At 56.4% G+C, this 22,334-nt stretch overlaps 7 protein-coding genes across 7 annotated transcripts; 3 read left to right on the top strand and 4 right to left on the bottom strand.

The window, feature by feature from the left end:
* Positions 1-4,304: 4,304 nt before the first annotated feature.
* Positions 4,305-7,168, bottom strand: ATEG_00018 (putative beta-N-acetylglucosaminidase; the record flags this gene model as incomplete). The annotated part of the gene is made up of 3 exons (XM_001210104.1): positions 4,305-4,418; positions 4,479-6,991; positions 7,072-7,168. 3 exons carry the CDS (start codon positions 7,166-7,168, stop codon positions 4,305-4,307), a joined length of 2,724 nt encoding a protein of 907 aa, XP_001210104.1.
* Positions 7,169-9,047: 1,879 nt separating this feature from the next.
* ATEG_00019 (putative glucosamine-6-phosphate deaminase) lies at positions 9,048-10,327 on the top strand (the record flags this gene model as incomplete). Its single annotated transcript, XM_001210105.1, has 4 exons — positions 9,048-9,087; positions 9,255-9,403; positions 9,457-9,783; positions 9,818-10,327. 4 exons carry the CDS (start codon positions 9,048-9,050, stop codon positions 10,325-10,327), a joined length of 1,026 nt encoding a protein of 341 aa, XP_001210105.1.
* A 409-nt stretch (positions 10,328-10,736) lies between these two features.
* On the bottom strand, positions 10,737-12,297 carry ATEG_00020 (betaine aldehyde dehydrogenase; the record flags this gene model as incomplete). The annotated part of the gene is made up of 2 exons (XM_001210106.1): positions 10,737-11,751; positions 11,819-12,297. 2 exons carry the CDS (start codon positions 12,295-12,297, stop codon positions 10,737-10,739), a joined length of 1,494 nt encoding a protein of 497 aa, XP_001210106.1.
* A 901-nt stretch (positions 12,298-13,198) lies between these two features.
* Positions 13,199-14,908, top strand: ATEG_00021 (GMC family oxidoreductase; the record flags this gene model as incomplete). Its single annotated transcript, XM_001210107.1, has 2 exons — positions 13,199-13,445; positions 13,527-14,908. The coding sequence occupies 2 exons, from the start codon at positions 13,199-13,201 to the stop codon at positions 14,906-14,908; spliced, it is 1,629 nt and encodes a 542-aa protein (XP_001210107.1).
* A 357-nt stretch (positions 14,909-15,265) lies between these two features.
* On the bottom strand, positions 15,266-16,599 carry ATEG_00022 (N-acetylglucosamine-6-phosphate deacetylase; the record flags this gene model as incomplete). Its single annotated transcript, XM_001210108.1, has 2 exons — positions 15,266-16,180; positions 16,261-16,599. The coding sequence occupies 2 exons, from the start codon at positions 16,597-16,599 to the stop codon at positions 15,266-15,268; spliced, it is 1,254 nt and encodes a 417-aa protein (XP_001210108.1).
* A 1,552-nt stretch (positions 16,600-18,151) lies between these two features.
* On the top strand, positions 18,152-19,848 carry ATEG_00023 (unc-93 family MFS transporter; the record flags this gene model as incomplete). The annotated part of the gene is made up of 4 exons (XM_001210109.1): positions 18,152-18,706; positions 18,805-19,370; positions 19,426-19,566; positions 19,614-19,848. The coding sequence occupies 4 exons, from the start codon at positions 18,152-18,154 to the stop codon at positions 19,846-19,848; spliced, it is 1,497 nt and encodes a 498-aa protein (XP_001210109.1).
* Positions 19,849-20,133: 285 nt separating this feature from the next.
* Positions 20,134-22,066, bottom strand: ATEG_00024 (S10 family peptidase; the record flags this gene model as incomplete). The annotated part of the gene is made up of 6 exons (XM_001210110.1): positions 20,134-20,703; positions 20,775-20,833; positions 20,885-21,038; positions 21,092-21,275; positions 21,329-21,674; positions 21,733-22,066. The coding sequence occupies 6 exons, from the start codon at positions 22,064-22,066 to the stop codon at positions 20,134-20,136; spliced, it is 1,647 nt and encodes a 548-aa protein (XP_001210110.1).
* Positions 22,067-22,334: the final 268 nt, after the last annotated feature.

Below are 22,334 nucleotides of genomic sequence, written 5' to 3' on the forward strand. Positions count from 1 at the left end.
GAGGAGTGGCGCGGCGCTATTGAGAAAGTCGGGGTGGGTGAGGGGACCGAGAAAGCGGAGGCGCGGGGAAGTCGGAAAAACGGCAGGAAGAGGTAAGCGGTAGAGAGGTCGAGCAGAGGTCGGCGACAAAGAAGTCGAGCGACCAGATAAAGGCGCGAGAGGAGAGGTTCCAACGAGGTTCCGGACGATAGAGGGAGGAAGATAGGAGGATCGCAAAGGGCGAACGAGAGGGTGAGAATTACGAGGACATGGAGGAGAGAGACGGGAGGGAGATTGGTCGGTCGCGCAAGCAGCAGACGAGTAGGTGAGGGTGACGAAGGTGACGAGGGGAGAAGAGGGAAAGGAGAAAAGAAGAAGAAGAGGAGGAGGAGGAAGAGGACGAAGGAATGGAAGATGAAGAGAAAAGAAGGAAAGCGAGAGTAGTTGTAGGAAGACGAATAGAGTCGAGCGACCACCAGAGCGTACAGACCAGACAGGTGAGTGGATCGGAATGCCCCGAGGTCAAGACGAGGTCGGCGGTGGAGATGGCGAATCGTGGGCGGACTCCCTGCGCAGATTGAGGACCGGCACGGCACTAGAGAGCAATCCGGAGACAGTCTAGTCAGTCAGAGATAACAATGGAGAGAGGAGTGAGTGGGTGGTCCGGGAGGCTGGACGGACCCGGCGAGTCTAGTCTCGTACCTGGGTAGTCGACGAATGAAGAATGAAGCGGATGGATTCAGTAAGTGGATCAGAGGAGAGGAGAAGAGGAGAGAGAGTAGAATAGGAAGAGAGAAGAGACTCGGAGAGTAAAGAGAGTGAGTGAGTGAGTGAGTGAGTGCGTGAGTGGAGGATCATGCGGCAGGATTCGACTTTATTTCGCTCGTCAGAATTCTATCTCGTCATTCTTTTACTAGTAGGTTTACACACTGAGTTATCTTCTTCTTTTGATGTTTCTAGAACTCGTGCAGGATCTACAGGAGTGCAGTTATCGTATCTACTATGTATGTACCTTGTCCTAGGACTAAGGAGATATCATAATAACTCACCACTCTCATTCTCCATCCTCCATCCAGCTCCGTTATCTCACCAGAGGACAAGAGGCCCACCGACCCTAACCGTAGGATCCCGTTGGAGCGTCGACGGCTGCTGGTTGACCGGATCGGGCAGGGCGCGGTCTTTGGGATCTCCACAACCCGGGGGATCGGAGTACGGAGTATACGTAGTAATGATTGCTTCCATTACCTTTAACTAGCTACCTTATTCTCATAATTCTTCATCATAAGAATAATAAAAGAAAATAGACAATACATATACAATAACTACCTGCAATCCTCTACTCCCGAGTACAGTCAGCTTGTGTCGGGCAAATGAAAAAAAGCACGACAGGAATCCATGCCAGTTGACCCCACCCGCCGCCATCAAATGATGAATGCGGTAGACCCTGGACTTGACCACCACCAGCATGTCCAATCAATCGAAAGAAAAGAAACCCCCCCCAAATTAATAATAATGCAGACCGTACAGAAATGGCATCGCCTGTTGCAGACAATATCCACCGCGCCCAATCGGTCTGACTGCCCCCGGCCACTGAACGAGCGCATAGACCGACCTGAGATGAAGGCTGTTTGATCGTCCTAGGGGCGACTCCTCCGTACCTATCCCATGGTCGACTCCATCCATGGATGGATCACCATCAGCCGGCTTGGTCTGACATGCAGCTCAGACCCTGTGTTTAACTTTCTTTTCCATTTGCTCTTTTGGGCCCAGTCCGGCTGGCCTTTCTACGGTGGGGGTTCCCCCAGACGATCATCCATTCGTGTTGGCTGGATGCTCTTCATCTCTCCGTCGGAGCTCCTGAGCGAATGAATCCTGTCGACGCAAGAGGCAACCTCCGCCGGCTGAGAGCTCTGGTGTGATTGGGTAGGGAAGTTCCCAAGACGGTGTTCGCGTGAGCCACTGGGCTTCCGTACAGCTGAGAGCCGAAGTACTCCGTACGGAGTAGTGCAGTTGGCTGCCTGCAGTAGGTATTCAGGTACGTTTGTCAGTACTCTACCCTAGGTGGTTATTGGCCCGGGTAGTCCGGTCTTTCAGAGCCTAGTGGTGGGATATCATCCAAGACAAGATACATACCCTGTAACTACCAGTAGATAGCATGCATGATGATATCTCGTGAAGGGGTCGCGCTACCCACCCTAGCACCTTAGCTTCCCGCCTATTTGCCTCCGGGAGGGAGTCTAGGGACCTGTGTCAACCAGTCGGCGCGGTACCATGGGACTCTCGTCAGGGACTTGGCTGACTTGGCCGTGTGGACGAACACGGAAGGGCCAACAGAGTCCACATACCTCATCATTCTGAGAAGTACTAGAAGGTGTCGTACAGAGGACACCGTCAGCATGTACTCCGTATGGATATGGGGCCAAAGAGGGATGATTGGTTCTGAGCGCGCATGTCTCAGCCGCGTCAAAGTCAATGTCGGCCGTTCCCGCCTCTAAGCAGTTATCTCTTACTCACCTTCCAATTCGAGCATGGCCTGTTTTGTAGGAGGGGTTCTTGGTGGTTCTTGGTGCGGTACTTGTACTTGACCTACAGGTACATAGTACAGAGTAGAAGTATCGGTCATCTGCTATCTGTCTATCTGTGGAGTGCTCTCTACTAGGTACTCCCAGGATACCTAGGTAGATATCCTTATCATCAGATCGCCAATCATATATCTCGCAGTCTCTATCAGCAGAGTAAACTCGTATGTTGCTGATCCATTCTAGCATCCTTCTAGAAACATAGCCACCCCCTCCGCCAACTCATCTCGGTTTCACCATCCGTGATGACCTCGACATGTGATGGGGTGATCATTGAAGTTTCTGCTGTGAAACCAGACTTCTCCCTCCAATTTGACCGAGTCTGTGTCTGGATTGTAAGCTGACCATCACAGACAGTACAAGTCTAATCATGATAATAATAATAATAATAGACTCGCCATAAGATGGACTACTGTCCTCTACAAGCACACTCTACCTACAGAGTACTCCATGTCAATCCGGTGGCAAAGACCGTCGCTTATAGCGCTTCGCCAAAGTCCCTTCGTAAACCCGGTACCTAGTTACCTGCCTATACCAGTAGACCCGACTGCGCCAACGAGGCATTTTCCAAACCTAATAATAATAATAAAGAGTATAAAGTTTCCACCGTCCTTGCATCCCCACCTCGTGCCGGTGCCTGCACGCCCGGTCGCTTGCCCACAGTACAGAGCATGTATAGTACAGAGTGGATGCATCCGCCATACTCCGTAGGACTAAGAAAGTCACTGGAGCACCCCACCGAATCGCCCTACGAGGACGATTCTGGAGTCGGATACCTCAGCCGTCTCTGTACCTGAATATCCATACCGATGAGTTATTTGCTGTACTGTACATACTTCCAAGTCTAGCGACTCCGGTGGATCCAAATTCTGTATCACAGACCGCACTGGACTCACTTGTTCCAAGGCACTGGGCACATTCCTCGCCAAAATGATCCGCCAACGAGATTGTCCAGTCAATCGACAGACCAAGGAACAGAAGAATACATTCTTTACGGAGTACACAGTAGACAGTCCTATGAACGCCGAGTGGAAGAACAAGAGTGGGTGGGTCTGCCGCAAACGACCATCAGTTCAACCCCGTCGGACAACGGCGACCACTTCCACTTCTCTGCTCGACAAATCAATTTCTTCTCAAAGACCCTCGACCGAGTCCATGCAGACGGGCCCAAGTCTGCCTCCGTCCCCCGAAAACAGTGGCGGACGTTCATGCGGCCATCGTTTTAGGCCCGTCCCACTAGTCCCGTTCGACCCTAGCCCGGGTCTGCAGTCAGAGCCAGAGCCAGAGCCAGCTCCCAGGCTGTTTGTCTGGCCTGTGCTCACGGCCTCGTTCTAAGGGACTTGGTACTCCTAGGAGTACCCCGTACGCACAGTGATGATGACCTGAAAAAGGTCTGCAGGTCCCCTCACGATTGGAACACCTTTGGTCCCTGTATGCTCATATACAGTAGTTCAAGGGTTCTCTACGGAATCCTCCACTATCAATTCACACTCTTACTCCGTATCGCCTCGATAGATCGTGTCGCGATCATTGGATGCCCTCGTACTCCGTCTGCCCCGTACTCCATCGCCCCTCTAATAAGAATAAACGCTCAATATACCAACGTCGTGGCATGATCAAATAACTACCTAGATATCGTCAATATGCAACAAAGTGGGGAAGAACCAAAACGCTGTGGATATCGTCAACGCCCATGCTAAGCTCCCAAGATAACCAGAACTGAGACAAGAGACTACTAATGTATGTTCAAGACGCCGTCATGATGGTCCACGTCCCGGCATCGCAATTCACCTCCTCGAAGCTGTGCAATGTACTGAACCCGATGTTCGAGACGCAGTCGAAGTTGCTGTCGCCATCCACCTGCACGATAACGTTAGTACCCCATAATAAATAGACCCTGCGCACAATACGGGTACTCACGCAATCCATCACCACCGCCTCCGCCCCCTGCTTGCGGATCTGCTTGATCCCCAGCAGAACCAGCCCCTGCATGATGGTCGCATACTCCCCCACCGAAGGCGAAATCACCGGCGACGAGATGCCACCGGCCGGGACGTGCGTCGCTTTCAGCGCCGGCATGTGTTCCGCCAGCGTCGACCGTGTGTTATAAACAACCACCGTGCCGAGGACAGCCCCGTCCGCAGGCCGCGTCGCCCGGATGATGCCGCAGTTCGGCGCGCCCCCCAACGCCACCTTGTAGATGTCGATGACGCCCTGCCGGGAATTCGTCTTGACGTGGTCGAGGATCGAGTCCGCGTAGTCGTAGCCATGGACCAGATCATATGCGACGTCCGCATTCTGCAGCCCCTGAATCAGCCCATCCGGCGGGACCCAGTTCGCCAAATTGCGCAGGATGACGCTGCACACCGGCCGCGACAAGGACGTGTTCCAGCCCAAGTTGGCGAACCACTGCCGCAGTCGCTTGCGCTCGACCGGGTTGGCCGACGGGATGCCCAGGTAGATGCCGGGCAGCCGCGAGCCGAGCTGGAACCGCTTCACGCCGGTGCGCTGCAGGAGCGTCCGGATCGCGCGGTGGTGGAGCGAGCTGCCGATACCGAGTTTGCGTCGCGCCGGGTCGACGATGAGCGACCCGATCACGCCCGTCCCCGTGGACTTGAAGTAGTACGTCGAGCAGAAGCCGTAGAGCGCCTGTGTGCTGCTGTTCCGCACGACAAAATGCGACTCGTCAATGTCCTCCCGCCGCAGTAAGAAACTGCTCGATGTCACGCCAAGCAGCTCCGAGAGCTCCCCTTGCGTGCAGTCGCCCCGAACCGATTCCAGCAGCGTGTCCAACGCGTGCGAGTCGCGCTCTTCGTTCCAGTTCTCCACCAGCCAGTGCTGTCGGGCTTGGTGCAGTTTCTGGCTGCGGCTGATGGACCCCGGCAGGGTCCCCATCGGCGTCAACTCCCCATACAGCACTTTGACCAGCGCTTCCAGAGCCGTTTCCGTAAAGTCGTATGTACATATGTAGGTCCCGATGGAGAGATCCGTTGCAAAGTCGTAGGGGGAGCTCGCGGCGACGACGATCATCGGCTTTTCGCGATGCTCGCCAGTCGGCGTGAACTGCGACCGACAGATCATCGACACATGTTTGGTGAAACCGTGCTGGTACAAGTTCCGATTGGCATCTGCCGTCACGACGATGACGGCGCTCGCCCGATCGATGAGGCTCTCGTGGATGGGTCGGACGCCGTTGGCCGTGTAAGAAGTGTGCAAGACACGGCCGTTCCTCTGACGGGAGAGGGACCGCCCCAGTTCTTTAAATACGCTTTCGCCGCTGAGGACCGAGGCCGTCCGATCAAGAGCTGTGAGGTCGATCGTCGAGTTCAGGTGCTCGGCCACGGTACGCGACACTGCGGAGGCCGGTAAAGGTTTCACCAGGGGGGTCAACAGGAGGAGTTCCTCATTGGGCTCGAGGATGTTAGATAAGGGTAGCAGGTTTTTCTTGTCGCGCACCACAGAGATCGAGCTGTTATACGCTCTTGTCGACAGGCTGGTATGAGACGGTTGCATCTGCGTCAGCGACGGCACACCCGGCGGGTTGAGAGCCTGCTCCCAAGAAGTGCACTTGGCCTTGAGATTCAACACCCGGCGTAAGGACTGCTCGATCCGGGCGCGGCCGATGATGCCGTTTTCCACCCCCAGCTTCAATCCGTTGATGGCCTCTTGTTGCACCGGGAACGACCTGCAGAGAAGCACGATATCGCAGCCTGCATTCTTCGCCATGACCGTCCCACCCCCCACGCCAATGTTGTGCGTAAGGGCTTCCATCTCCAGACACTCGGACACCACCACACCATTGAACTTGAGGTCTTTTCGGAGCAAGTCGTCGACGACCTGCTCGCTCAAACAGGCATGCATGACATTGACTCCGGCCGAGGACATGGAGACCCCACCCACCATCATTGAATCCAGGCCATGGATAATGGCGTTGCGAAACGGCACCAACGCAGTCAGGCTGAGCTGTTCCAACGACTCGGTGATGATGGGCACGTCGGTGTGGGAGCCGAGGAACTCCAGGTTGCCGTAGGATGGGAAATGCTTGCCGCATGTCACTAAGCCGGCCTCCCGGTAGCCTTTCATGAATTCGACTCCATACTGGGAAACTTCCTGAGGATCATCGCCGGTGGTGCGCACCCCGAGCGGTTGGCTCCGAACGTTGGTCAAGACGTCGAGGACGGGACCCAGGATCCAGTTGACGCCAACGGCTTTCAGCTCTTGAGCCGTCGCCAAGGCTACATCGTGGGCGAGGGACTTGGAGCCGGTGGCCGCAATGCCCATGGCGCTGGGAAACTGACGGATGTAGATCTCGTCGTACAGACTGTTGACCCCACCGTTCTCCTGGTCCAGCGCGATGAGCAGCGGAACTGGGTGACCGGCATCTCGAGCGATGGTTTGCAACTCGAGAACCAGGCGCGTTGCATCTTCGGCGGCTGTGTGGTGTTAGTCAGGCATCAGATGGAGGTTCACGTATTGCGATTGACGGGCAACATGACAGGGCAAGAAAGTGTACATTTTAAGTTTTTGGCAGTCAAGAGAACGGACCCTAGATGGTACTTTTCGATCAGAGAGCGAATCTGCGGACTGACAGTGGTGCCATCAAAGCCCATCATGAACAGTTGACCCATCTGCCTGTGGGGGGAGTCATGGTGCCAGCGTCAGCAATGATACAGGTCGGATAAATAGTATTAAGAATTGAAAGAAAGAAACTAAAGGAGTCGACTTGGTTTGCGAAAGGGAGATGATTCATAGAGGTTGATCATATTGATGCCATTCAGGATAGAAGCAGACGACCGTCAAACAATGCCAAGACTGGAATCCTACCTACCTGTCTAGATCCTCCCAACCGGGAGGCAGCATGTCCTCTTTGGGGCCCATGACGGGGGACGGGGCACCCTGGAATGCCCGTGCAGAAAGGCTCCGATGGGCACGAGGGTCAGAAGGGGGCAACAGCCCTGTTTGGCTGGCCCACACGGAAGGGTTGGTGACGGTCGAAGATCAGTCCGAGGTGGGAGGGTGTGAGTGGATGAGGTTTCAAACTGGTGGCAGCAAAACGACGGAGAGCAGCAAGCTGACGGATGCCAGAAACGGGGGATAATACAAGCTCCCCTCGATTGAGCTAGCACAGCCAGGGACAGAAGCTCTACCGAGCACGTCGGTATTAGGTACCTAGGTCGGTAAGACTAGGGGCGAGGATGGATGAATGAATGGGGTAATTAATGCATGCGAGGTGATTCTGTTGGGCGGGGGCCCGAAATGAGTCCCGTGCATGCTGACTACCGGTACGTCTACGAATTGGGGCCATAGGGGTTATCTTGGGAGATAGTGCAGGCACAGGTATGCCTGGGCTACTGGCTATAGTGCTTGTGCTTGTCTTTACAGATCCCGACTACATACGACGTGGTTATCGGCGTCTGGAGAGGCTGGGGTTGATATAAATCTCTGAGTGTCACGTGATGTTGGGTTTGGGTTACCTCTTTAGGAAAACAAGTAACGTAACATCCCATACGGTCCGTGACAATACCGATTCACCCCCGTACGACCGGCAGGGTTGCACTGTTCTTCCCCGGGTTTCCGATGCCGAATGCAACGGCAACGCCTGTCAAGCCTTACCCGTTTGGGCCCCTCGCCGCTGGGGCATCTATGCCACGTCTTCGTGCAACATCACATTGATCGCAGCGATGGAACGCGATTCTTCCATTCCATTTCCATGACAAAGGCTTTCTTCCGGTTACGCGGATCCCCGCGCTCTGGCTGGGAACGATTGACCAATGCCGGAAGTCATCGCAATCTGTCCATAGCAACGATACTCGGGTTATAGATGCATGGGTATCATGGCTATCAAGTGTTGGGAGGCATCACATGGCCCGGATCCTATCGCTTCCAAACCAATGCCTCGAGCAGGTGCGACAGTAACTGGTCTCTGTCGATGTCTTGGTGAAATCTAGACTGAAGGAATGAAATGAATAGTCGTCACTCAGACCCATATCGCCTCAAATACTCATCCCTTGAGTGGAGCACAAAAGAGAAGATCCAAGACCAGAAGGGCCTTCCCACATGGCTTCGTCCCATCCGCAATCATCCACGGATCGGCGCGGGAGATGAAGTAGCAGTCGTAGATGAGCACGTAGTGTGAGCGGGTGGGCAAGTCGTACGCCGTCACACTCCGCCGATGACGAAGTGGGAAAGGTGAAAAGAAGGTAGTAGAAGTAGAGACCCGTGGGTGGAGGCCGTTGACATTCCCTGCGGTCATTTTTCAGTTTTGCCTTCATATTCCACGGATCTCTCTCTCTCTCTCTCTCTCCCTCGCTTCTCATCTTTTTCTTCCCACGACCCGATTCCTACACTCCCCGTCGACGGTCTTCAAAACATATATTCTTTTCTTGTTAGACTCTTTCTTATCTCCTTACTGCTCGCGGCATATCTCTCCGACTACTCCCACCCCACACCTTATCAGTGACGTAGCTCACTCCGGGCTCATCATCCATCATGTATGCGCCATCTCCGTCCTCACTGCAGGACCAGGCACGTTTACAATATACAAAATAAACCTCCGCTAACGCACAGTCTTTCAACGTTAGGAGAGTGATCATCCGGGAGACCAGCCTTGAAGCTTCCGAGTACATTGCGGATTACATCATCAGTACGTCTGCATCTATACAACACCAGCATCCCCATGTGTCTAACAGTCCACAGGCCGCATCAAGACTTTCAAGCCCACCGAGTCGAATCCCTTCGTTCTGGGTCTTCCCACCGGCAGCAGCCCTGAAATTATCTACAAGACCCTCGTCCGCCGCCACCGCGCCGGCGACATCTCGTTCAAGAATGTCGTGACATTCAACATGGTATGTGTTTCGCATGCGGTCCAACTCTTCATCCCCCAGATTAACAAACGTAGGACGAATACGTCGGGCTTCCCCGCGACCACCCCGAATCCTACCACAGCTTCATGTACAAGCATTTCTTCTCGCACGTCGACATCCCGCCCCAGAACATCAACATCCTCAACGGCAACGCGCCCGATCTCGCGGCCGAATGCGCCTCCTTTGAGGCGCGCATCGCCCGCTACGGCGGCATCGAGCTCTTCCTCGGCGGTGTCGGGCCCGACGGACACATCGCCTTCAACGAGCCCGGCTCGTCGCTGAGCAGCCGCACGCGAGTCAAGACCCTGGCCTACGACACGATCCTGGCCAACTCGCGCTTCTTCGACAACGATGTGGACAAGGTGCCCGCGCATGGCGCTGACGGTCGGCATCCAGACGATCATGGACGCGCGCGAGGTGGTCATCGTGGCCACGGGCGCGCACAAGGCCATCGCGCTCGAGAAGGGCCTGGAGGGCGGCATCAACCACATGTGGACGCTCTCGGCGCTGCAGATGCACCCGCACCCGCTGATCGTGTGCGACCGCGACGCCACCCTGGAGCTGAAGGTGAAGACGGTGCGGTACTTCGAGTCGATCGAGCAGGCCGGCACCGACGCCCGCACGCAGGGCCCGCCGCTCGTCTACCGGCCCCGGACGTACGTGCCCGCGCCGATGTCCGCGCCCAAGCCCCCGCAGCAGCAGCAACACACCCCGGCGTCGACGCCGCCCAAGGTGCCCAAGGACCTGCGCATCAACACCGAACTGAACCAGTCGCTCGAGGATGACGAGTTGACGCCCGATAGTATGTCTTCCCGCATGGTGGACTCGGCGATCAGCGGGCTGGACTCGACTCTGAAGGGAGATCTGTTGTTTGACCGCATGGGCGCCCGTGTGGCTCTTCACTGATTGATTCCATCGTTTATTAGGAGGATCTCCCGCGCTGGGTGCATTCTACGGAACCCGCATTCAGGCGCGTAGTGCTTTGCGGTAGCGGATCTCGTTTGGGTTTGGAGTTGATGTCATTGTTGGCGTACACTATTTAGGTTTATATGTGCTTGCATCGGGATTGTCTGTCGCTATGTCTTGAAATGATTATAGATGGTTGGTATGGTATCGTGATATAACATGGTATGATGAATTGGATTAGAATGGGTAGTACATATATCGCTGTGTTTGAGTATGTTTGTTGTCTCTATATCGCTAGTTCGTATGTATATATTCCAGTGCTGTGGTGGATACGAATCTTTATGCAAGTAATATCTGTCATTAAGGCGTATCTAATACTTTTCATATACAATATGCTGAGCGCATACAACTAGAGCTTGGCAAACACGGTGGGAACCTCACCACACATATCCACCAGCGTGCTCTTGTTCTTCACCCACGCTTCAATACCGCGCCGACCATTCTCAACACCGACCCCGCTCTTCTTCCAGCCGCCGACCGCCATCTCGGCGGGACTCTCACCCCAGGTGTTGACCCAGGTGATACCAGCCTGCAGCTGGTCAATAATGCGATGGGCCAAGTTCAGGTCCTTGGTGAAGACGCCGGCGGCCAGCCCCAGCTCAGTGGTGTTCGCGCGCTGGACGGCCTCCTCGACGGTCTGGTAGTACAGGATGGACATGACGGGCCCGAAGATCTCTTCCTTGACGATGCGCATGTCGTCCGTGCAGTCGGTGAAGACGGTCGGACGCACCCAGTACCCGTTCTCGAGCTCCTTGGGCACGGCCGGCTTGCCGAGGCCGCCGGTGAGCAGGGTCGCTTTGTCGACCTCGATGCCGTGGCGAATGTACGCGGTCACCTTGTCGAGGTGGGCGGCGGAGCTCAGCGGGCCGAAGTTGGTAGCCTCGTCGAAGAGCGGGCCGGCGCGCACGTGCGGCATCTTCTCGAGCAGGCGCTGCTCGAAGGCGGCCTTCATGCTGGCCGGCACGAAGACGCGGGTCCCGTTCGTGCACACCTGGCCCGTGCTGTAGAAGTTGGCCATCATGGCGCCGTTGACGGCGTTCTCGAGATCCGCGTCGGGGAGAATGAGGAGCGGGCTCTTGCCGCCCAGCTCCATCGTCACGTACTTCATGTTGCCGGCTGCCGACCCGGCCACCTTCATGCCGGTCGACACCTGGCCCGTGAAGGACACTTTGGCGATGGTCGGGTGCGCTGTCAGGTAGGAGCCGACGTCGCCGGCGCCGTAGACGACGTTGAAGACGCCCGCGGGAAGACCAGCTTCCCGGTAGACCTCGGCCAGCGTCTGGGCGTGCAGTGGGGTGAACTCGCTGGGCTTGTAGACCATAGTGTTACCCGCCGCGAGGCAGGGGGCCGACTTCCAGAGCGCACTAAACTCAAACGAAGAGGTCAGCGTTGAGGGGAAGAATGCGGGGAACGGTTGTTGATTTCACGTACATCTGGATGGGATAGTTCCAGGCGCCGATGCCCGCACAGACACCCAACGGGGCCTTTTTGGTGTACACCCACGCGTCCTCGCGCAGTTGTGTTGTTTCACCGTTTAACCCACCGCCACCGACCAGATTGGCGTAGTATTCCAGAACATCGGCGCCGGTCACGACGTCGACGGTACTCGTTTCGGTGTACGCTTTGCCGGAGTCGAGAGATTCAACCTTCGCGATCTCGTCGTTGCGTTCGCGCAGGATGGCGGCCGCTTTGTGGAGGATGCGGGCGCGCGCAATGGGAGGGGTTTGCGACCAGGAGGGGAACGCGCGGTCGGCGGCGGCGATGGCGGCATCTATGTCGGAGTGCGAGGCGACGGGGATTTCGGCCAGTGCGGTGGCGTTGGAAGGATTGAAGGTGGGAAAGGTCTTGCCGGAGGAGGCGGGTTGCGCCTTTCCGTCGTAGAAGAGCTGACGAGGGGAGATGGTAGCCATTGTGGTGGGATGGGGAGAAGAAAAGAGCAAGAGAGTGTACAGAGTAGATCAAGAGGGAGGGGATAGAAGTATGTACGGAGTAACTACGGAGTATGGATCCTTAGTCAGGAAAGGTACGTCGCAGATCCCAAACAGGAAAAGACTTGGCCTCACCGCCGTCGAAAGAACCTCCCCACTGATGTACAGTACTACTCGGTTTACTCCGATTCCTGCATGTTTCTCCTCACGACACACAGGAGCATCCTTCATCCTTCAGAACAATCTCTTTATCGCATCCATCCGACTGAATTCTCTCTATCATCAGCATTCGCATACCGCATCCGGGCATGTTTCCCCTCCCAGGCAGAAAGGCAAAAATGAGTTCCCGGCGACCGTCCGTCCAGCGCGGGATTCCGGGACTCGAGTTCACGGAACATGTGGCGCTGTTTAGTGCAGATTTGCAGTGGAGCGTGACGTCCTTGCAACGGGAGACCGACACTTCCAATGCGCCCAAGACTTTCCATCGCGGCTCTATGGCGCACCCAAGTGGATTTTTCTCACCCGACCTGCCTGGAAAGGGGATAGTGCATGGTTCCGCCCCTTATCTAATCTCCTCTGCTGCCTCGGATTATTGGCTGTGCTGCTTCATCCGGTGGAGAGCCACCAACGCTTGAACCGCAGAACGATCACCGAAAAGAAAAAAAAAAGTGGGAGCGGCAATGGGCTGATGGAGATGGCCGACGGCCGATCACTGCACTGCGTCTTACTGCTTCAATTCGTTGCTGGGCGGTATCCGATTTAAAGTTCACCTTTTCCCTCGTTCTCTTTCTTCTGGATCGGTCTCTCGGATTCATCTTCCTCTCCCTCTTCTCCTTTCTCTTATTCTCTCTCTCCATCTCCCCTGAACCTCTGCACGATCAACATGGCGACTACCAACGATTTCCCCGCCAGCGATGTCAACAGCTACGACTATGTGATTGTGGGAGGTGGCACGGCCGGCTGTGTCATCGCCAGTCGCTTGGCCCAATATCTGCCGAACAAGCGCATCCTCGTCATCGAGGGTGGTCCCAGTGACTACAATGACGACCGCGTGCTGAACCTGAGAGAATGGCTCAACTTGTTGGGAGGTGAACTCGACTACGACTATCCCACCACTGAACAGCCGATGGGTATGTTACACTACACGCTGAACCTGCGACACAAGATTTAAAACGACCTTATGTCCGACGGACCGATCTAACAGTCCACAGGCAACAGTCACATCCGTCACTCCCGTGCCAAGGTCTTGGGTGGTTGCTCCAGCCACAACACTCTCATCTCCTTCCGTCCTTTTGAATACGATTGCAAGAGATGGGAGGCGCAAGGCTGCAAGGGCTGGTCCTTTGAGACTTTCACGCGCGTGCTGGACAACCTGCGCAACACCGTCCAGCCCGTCCACAGCCGCCACCGCAACCAGCTGTGCAAGGACTGGGTCCAGGCCTGCTCCACCGCCATGAACATCCCCATCATTCACGATTTCAACAAGGAGATCCGCTCCAAGGGCGAGCTGACCGAGGGTGTCGGCTTCTTCTCCGTGTCCTACAACCCGGATGACGGCCGTCGCAGCAGCGCCAGTGTCGCCTACATCCACCCCATCCTCCGCGGCGAAGAGAAGCGCCCCAACCTGACCATTCTGACCAACGCGTGGGTGTCGCGCGTCAATGTCGAAGGCGACACCGTGACCGGTGTGAACGTGACCCTGCAGTCGGGTGTCAAGCACACCCTGCGCGCGAAGAAGGAGACGATCATCTGTGCGGGTGCCGTCGACACCCCCCGGCTGATGCTGCTGTCCGGTCTGGGACCCCAGGAGCAGCTGAAGTCGCTGGGCATCCCGGTGGTCAAGGACATCCCGGGTATGGGTGAGAACCTGCTGGACCACCCCGAGAGTATCATCATCTGGGAGCTCAACCGCCCCGTGCCCCCGAACCAGACCACCATGGACTCGGACGCCGGTATCTTCCTACGCCGCGAGCTGCCCAACGCGGCCGGCTCGGACGGTCGTGCCGCCGATATCATGATGCACTGCTACCAGATCCCCTTCTGCCTCAACACGACCCGGCTCGGCTACGACGAGCCGATCGACGCCTTCTGCATGACCCCCAACATCCCCCGGCCCCGCTCGCGCGGCCGCATCTACCTGACGTCGGCCGACCCGACTGTGAAGCCGGCGCTGGACTTCCGCTACTTCACCGACCCGGAGGGCTACGACGCCGCTACCATCGTGGCGGGCCTCAAGGCGGCCCGTGAGATCGCCAAACAGGCGCCCTTCAAGGACTGGATCAAGCGCGAGGTGGCGCCGGGCCCGAAGGTGCAGACGGACGAGGAGCTGTCCGAGTACGGGCGTCGCGTGGCGCACACGGTGTACCACCCAGCGGGTACGACCAAGATGGGCGATGTGACGCGGGACCCGATGGCGGTCGTGGACCCGCAGCTGAAGGTGCGCGGACTGAAGAACGTCCGCATTGCCGATGCCGGTGTCTTCCCGGAGATGCCTAGCATCAACCCCATGCTGACGGTGCTGGCCATCGGCGAGCGCGCGGCGGAGCTGATTGCCGAGGAGGCCGGCTGGAAGCGCGAGCAGCCTCGTCTGTAGGCTTGTGCCTCGTTTTGGTGTTTGATGAGATATGAGTTACGCATGCTCCATGTATATCAAAGGCGGGAGCGTGACAAAATGTTGATTAGCTAGCACGGTGTTTGGTTTGATGCATGTTTGGATTGCCTATAGCACAATACCATAGATTTGGAACACACTTGGGTACAATTGTAACTGCATATATCTATGCAAGTGCTCTATGTCATCAATCTATGGTGCACATAAAAAACAAGCAGACAATGCTGTCTGCGAACTAGTCCAGCATAAAACACTAATCGGCAAAGCACGCTGCAGACCACTGCATAAAAGAAACAAGAACGGAAAAGATGCCAACACCCGACTCCACCCATGCTATGCTCACGCCACCGTACTCCCCTTCTCCGCATCAAAGATCTTCACCCCGCGCTTCCACACCTGATCAACAGTCAACGTCGGACCGGAATAGTCATCCATAACATCGCTCAGCACAACCAGATCCGCATCGGCCCCGCTATCCAGCGTCCCCTTGACCCCCTGCAGCCCGAGCATCTTCGCCGGCACAGCCGTAACCGCATTAATCGCCTGCGCCGTCGACGCGCCCGACCACCGCCGGAAATTATTCACGCACTCGATCAGCGTCGCCGACGACCCGGCAATCTTATCCGAGCCCTCAAGCGTCAGCCGCGCCCCGGTCTTAATGATACGCTCCCCATTCGTCCACTCATACACCCCATCCGGCAGACCGCACAGCTTCATCGCGTCGGTGACGAGAATCAAGCCGTCCGGGTGGGCGTTGTACGCGATGCGGATGGAGGTCGGGTGGAGGTGGATGCCGTCGGCGATGACGCCGTAGAAGGGGCGGGGGCGCTCGTTCTGGCCGAGCAGGCCGAAGATGCCCGGGTTGCGGTGGTAGAAGGGGCGCATGGCGTTGAAGAGGTGGGTGATCATGGAGGCGCCGTGCTTGGTGGCGGTGAGGGCCTGCTCGTAGGAGGCGTCGGAGTGGCCGATCGAGTAGACGATGCCGTGGGCGGCGAGCGCGCCGACGTGTGCGGCCATGTTGCCGACCTCGGGTGCGGCAGTGATCATCTTGACGGTTTGGGAGGCGCCGCGCAGGTTGTCGCGCCCGTAGCAGTGCTCGATGTCGGCGAGGGTGTCGGCGGCGCGCAGGACCTCCGTCTTGTGCACGCCGTTGCGGCCGGGGCTGATGAAGGGGCCTTCGATGTGGGCGCCGAGCGACTCGGCGCCGTCTTCGCCGCGGTGGGTGGGGCCTGAGGGGCCGAGAGATGGGAGGACCTATATTTTGTTAGTGGTGTATACCATGGGAGGAGGCAGAGGGGAACAACCTTCCAGTATACTTCTGGCGTGGAGCTCACGACAGTCGGCAGATAGGATGTCACGCCGGTGCGGGCGAGACCCTTGTTGACCATGCGCAGGCCCTGGTCATATTCCTCCTTGGAGGCCTGGGGCACGGAGAAATCAAAACCCTGGGCGCCGTTGAGCTGGACATCTATCAGACCCGGGGCGAGAATGCGGCCGCCGAGATCAATGACCTCGTCCGGGGAGAGATGGAGGTCGTAGAAGGCCTCCTGGTCGCGGAGGATTTTGCCCGAGACCGAGTCGATCCAGAGATCCTGTTCGAGAAGGTCATTGCCGCGGATGATGCGACAGTTGGTGAATTTGGTGATTCGGGGGGCAGAAGTTTTGCCGGGCATGATCAAGGGTGTAGTGGGAGGTCAACGGTGATGGAGGGGCAAGGGAGAAGGAAGAGAGGAGGGGAGATACAGATATTATCATATGGAATAGAAGGACAGAGGCAAATTAGATGGAACCAAGGGACCGACGATGACTGCGGCGTGACAAGGTGACATCTCCGAGCCCGTCAACATTCCGATGGAGAAAACGTGGACTGGGGATCGACAGGAATGGATGGATGGGTCTGATTGTTGAGGGTACTTTGTTGATGTGACGTATGAATGAGTAGATGGGAGTGATATGCGACTCTATTAAGATGGCATATGGTACGAATGCATTGATAAGAGAATATCCCGATGTACCTATCGTATAGTTCTTGATGCAGCATGATGTCAAAGCAGGGATTGTAGGCTGAGTCAGCGGTGCATACGATACAGACGATACGTACGTATTGTACTGGAGTACCGTATGATACATACCTACTGACATCTTACCTGGTTGTTTTCTCCACCCTCACCACAACTCTACTCTCTACCTCTCTCTTTTCTAGCTTCTCTCTCTTCTCACTACTATACGCCAAGTACATAATTGTCTATCTCTGATATCATATCACGTACACCCCCAGTCAGTCTTGGCTTGGATGTCGTGCCTCAGACTCAGATACCTACAATCGGCGGTCCACCGGATACTACCTCAGCGCGACGGTCCATTCGGGTCCCCGCATTCGGCTGTCTGATGCAACCCGATGCTACAGTACCGTCTTGGTGCGGATCTCGCGACTTGGGATTGTCACATTCTTCAGATCACATGGTCTGACGGTCTGACTGTCTGACTTTGAATCCTCGAGACTACCTAGTAGGTACCTACCTAATACTAACGGGTATCTGAGATAGTCTAACTAGATAGGGATCTCATAACGCCTGAGACACCAGTACTATATACAGCACTATATACAGAGTACTAGTATGCAGCCTAGCTGATAAGGTTCTTAGTGGCTGGGCTGATCCCGATAGCTCATGGAGCCATTCATCGCTAACCAGCTCGCTTGAGCTTCAAATTCTGCTTCCTTTTTTCTTCTCTTCTCCTTCTTCTCCCTCTTCTTCCCCTGGAATTGGATCCCTACTTCCTCCGGTTCTCCGCAATTCTGGAGGTTTTTCTCCACAACCCCAACCACAGATCAGGTACGCCGCAAACCTCGGGGGTCTCGTGCTCTGCCTTTCTCTTATCAAATCGAGGTGGTATTGCCATCTTCACTGAAACCCACTACCACATCACCTCCATCACCACCACCACCACCACCATGATGTCTCTCGCTTGATCCATTCCTCTATTCTTCTACTTTTATCTGGTCCTCCCCATCTTCTCCGGACCCCGGATTTCTCTCCAGCACAATAAACACCTCTTTATCCCCCCGTCCCCCCTCTGTGTCACCCTTCTCCCCCTTACTTTTACTCTCCGATTCTGCTGCAGATTCTTTTCCCCTCACCTTCTCGAACATACCTCCACGGCTAATTCCTCAAGTCTTTCCATCTTCCTTCCCTATCCTTAACCCTATCTCCTTACCCCTTCACAATGGCTTCGACCACTACCGAAGGGGACCCTCCCCATCAGGAAAAAGAGGTCGTCACCTCCTCCGATCCCGAGGCCGGGGCGGATCATGCCGTCGTCGGGAAGCCCTGGATGTACAAGCCCCTTAAGATCGGGCGCTGGGAGCTCCCGTGGTTCGCCTCGCCCGAGACCCAACTAATCCTCGTCTCCTTTGTGTGTTTCCTCTGTCCCGGCATGTTCAACGCCGTCAGCGGGTTGGGTGGTGGTGGCCAGCTCGACAAGACCGATGTCAATAACGCCAACACCGCCCTATACAGTACCTTTGCCGTCGTAGGCTTTTTTGCCGGCTCCGTGGCCAACCGCATCGGTCTGCGCCTGACGCTGTCGCTGGGTGGTTTTGGGTACTTTCTCTACGTCGCCTCGCTCCTCTCCTACAACCACAATGCAAACTCCGGCTTCCTCATCTTCGCTGGTGCCCTCTTGGGTGTGTGTGGTGGTCTCTTGTGGTGCGCCCAGGGTGCCGTCATGATGAGCTATCCTCTGGAGAAGGAAAAGGGCAAGTACATTTCCGTTTTTTGGGTCATTTTCACCTGGGGGGGTCTCTTTTGTTTTTGGGGGGGGCCCCCCCCCCCCCCCCCCCCCCCTTCCCTGGATGAGCCCCGTTTTAACTCGTGTAGGTCCCCCTCGGCCAGAACATCAACAACAAGTCCGCCGGCCGCGTCAATGACGGCACCTACATCGCCTTCATGGTCCTCATGGCCGTCGGCTTCGTGCTCGCCTGGGGTCTGTCCGACTCCAAATACGTCATGCGCAAGGACGGCTCGCGCGTCATCGTCATGAAGAATCCCACCTGGAAGTCTGAGTTCATGGGTCTGTACGAGACCCTCATCTCCGACTACTACATCATCCTGTTCTTCCCCATGTTCCTGGCCAGCAATTGGTTCTACGCCTATCACTTCAACACCGTCAACGGTGCCTACTTTAGCGTCCGCACCCGCTCGCTCAACAGTCTTCTGTACTGGCTCATGCAGATGGTGGGCGCCTTTGTCTTCGGCCAGACGCTGGACCTGAAGTGGTTCTCGCGTACCACCCGCGCCAAGATCAACTATGGCCTCCTGGTCGCCATCACCATGGGCATTTGGGGCGGTGGCTACGCCTTCCAGAAGACGTACACCCGGGAGTCTGCGGAGGCGCGCGAGCCGACCGACTGGACCGACAGCGGCTACATCGGACCGATGTTCCTGTACATGTTTTACGGCTTCTACGATGCCGCCTTCCAGACCTGCGCGTATTGGTAGGTTTCTCTTCCTGATTCGTCTTTCAAACCCAGCTAACTCTGCCAGGTTCATGGGATCGCTGAGCAACAACGGACGCAAGCTGGCCAACTTTGCCGGCTTCTACAAAGGAATTCAGTCGGCAGGCGCGGCCGGAATGTGGCGGTAAGTAATGTCTCAGCCCGACGCAAGGACGCGCTAACGCACTGCAGTCTGGACGCCCAGGAAGCCCCTTTCATGACCGAGTTTGCCTCCTGCTGGGGACTGCTGATGGGCAGTTTGCTGATCGCGGCGCCGGTGATCTTCTTCAAGATCAAGGACCACTGCGACGTCGAGGAGGATCTGCGGTTCTCGGATGAGACCGCGCAGGACGTCAACGCCATCCCGCTGGAGGAGGCCGAAGAGACCTCCAAGAAGGAGGAGCGGCGGGTGTCTGTTGTTGCTTAGATGTTGTTTCGTTTTCGTTTTCGTTTTCGTACATATTGTGTGCCGTGGCTGGGAAGCTGTTGGCGCGAGTCACGAATTTTTTGGTATGAAACGTGCGGACGGGTACATGCGAGAGTAAGATCAGTGATCTTGCTGTAATTAGCTCTTAATGTATTTAGAAATACCCATATGACCGAGTAGCCACCTACATACAAACGCTTATGCGAGGGTACAAACAGACACCCCCTGATGCATGTCCTTGATGCACGTATATACATACAATACACTCAACCCCACAGACCTAGACTAAAACAGCCCCTTACTAGGGGTCGGAGTGGGCAACGGCACAAAACTCTCGGTATGAGTCGCCCTCGCCTCCCCACCAGTCTTATACCCAGGCCCAATCTTCTCCTCGCCCTTGGCAATATCCCACCCAAAGAGCGTCCGATTAAACAACTGCAACGACGCAATGGGCTGGTAATACGGTACCTCATGGCCCGCCTCATACACGCGCGTAAACGAGAAATTCCCAAACTCGCGCGTCTCGCCGTACTCGACGCCGTCGACGAGCAGCGGCGCGTACCCGGCGGCGCGGAACTGCGCCGCGTGCGAGAAGTTCGCCGCCAGCGAGACGGCCTCGCCGCCGAACCAGTTGCAGATGTAGTCGGCGTCGCCGTAGATGAGCGAGACGCGGACGGGCAGCGCGAGGATGCTCTCCAGGTCGGAGATGAAGTTCGGCCAGACGAAGTCGCCGGTTTGTTGGAAGGCGTAGTAGACGTCGTTGTTGGATTGGGTGTAATTGATGTTGACGCCGATGGCGTTCATGACCGAGTCTTTTTGGAGGAAGTCGTTGTAGTAGCTGGGTGGGGTGGGGTCCTATCATCCCTTCTCGTTAGTGTCTTTACGGTTAAGATATGGGGGTTATGGAAGGGGGCGGGAGGGCCTACGTCGTATGGATGCCGGATGTCGTAGACGCCGCGTCCGCCGAAGCTGTAGTACGGGCCCTCTACACAGTATTAGTATTCGTATGTTTTCTGCAGAGGGCAGGGATACGCACCAACATTGTCGCGACACATGTTCGTCGCCTCGGCGCAGATAGCATAGTCCGCCAGCGAGGTCCGGTTGGTCGCCTTGCAGAGCGCAACCTGGTCCTGGCAGCCGTTGGGCATGGAGTTGGCGAATTTCATGTAGTTGTAGACGGTGTCGTTGACCTGTGCCGTCAGCCTCGCCCGGTCCATCTATCTCCTGGAGGAACGGTACGTACCGCCTTGATGCCGTAGGTGTTGTTGACCGCAAACTCCGGGTAGTGCGGCGCCTGGATGGCCTCGTCGATGATGCCGTTGATAATGCCCAGCGAGTTGAAGTCGAGGTGGATACCCTCGACGCTCCCGTCGGCGATCTTCTGGTTCTGCTCGTAGAAGTAGTTGAAGAATGCGGGGCCATAGTGGCTGTCCTGGTTAGCCTGCTCTCTATCCAAGACCAAAAGGGAGGCGGGACCTACCCTCCGTAACTCTCAGTCCACAGACTAAAATCCTTCGACTTGATCCGGCTGTCCAGCTTCGGCAGTCCGCCGAGGAAGCCCTGCAGGATCTCCCAGGTGGCCTGCGCCGCGAGCTCGGTGGTATCGATGAGCGTCGCATCGATAGCCGGGTAGCGGCCCTGCACGCCCGCAAACGAAGCGTTCTCCACCACGCCCGTGAGCGGGTTCAGCGAGCCGTCCTCCGTCTCGCTGTAGGAGAATCCCACACCCAGCGGCTGCGAGATGAACAGCAGGTTCGACACCTCGTTCCACGAGTACGGGTTGATGTAATCCTCGATGCTGGAGTTGATCTGGCAGGGCCCGAGCTCTACGCACCATTAGCACCGACATTCAATTCGGATCTAGGAAGGGAAAGAAAAGGATACCCTCAAACAACCCAATCAGCGAATCACTCCCCGGCCCGCCGTTCAGCCACAGCGTGATGGGCGCGTTGTGCGGATCATGGCGCGCCTCGAAGAACCAGAAGAAGGTGTGCGACGTCGGCGACAGATCGACGTAGCCTGAGTACGACTTGACGCCGGGGGTGGTCTCGCACACGCCCTCCTTGCCGGGCTCCTTGTAGCGGATCGTGACGTTGTTGGCGGTCGTGATGGTCTTGACGCCGGTGGGGTCTTTGGGGAGCTGTCTTCGGGCATGAGGCTGCGGGCTGGCCAGCACGCTGGCTGCGAGTGGCAGCAGGGGGAGGAGATTGGCGCGCATGTTGATCAATCTACTCTCCGTAGTCTTCTGTCGATTGTAACCCCGGCACTGCAGCTGTGGGAAGATCTGGAGGGCGTTCAGGGGACCCCCCTTTTATACGTCCGCCAGACGGATGCATGGCTCCAACAACGATCGATCAGCGTGAGGGGAATCGCGTGCTAGTGATCCGGGGTTGTCGGTGTTTGTTGTTGGCACAGATAACAAGGTAACATCGCGGCGGGCCCTACTATACTCCGGACGGCGACAGGGGTCTCCGCCCCAACGGATC

The sequence above is a fragment of the Aspergillus terreus genome, genomic scaffold (assembly GCF_000149615.1).
Source record: "Aspergillus terreus NIH2624 scaffold_1 genomic scaffold, whole genome shotgun sequence".
NCBI lineage: Eukaryota > Fungi > Ascomycota > Eurotiomycetes > Eurotiales > Aspergillaceae > Aspergillus > Aspergillus terreus.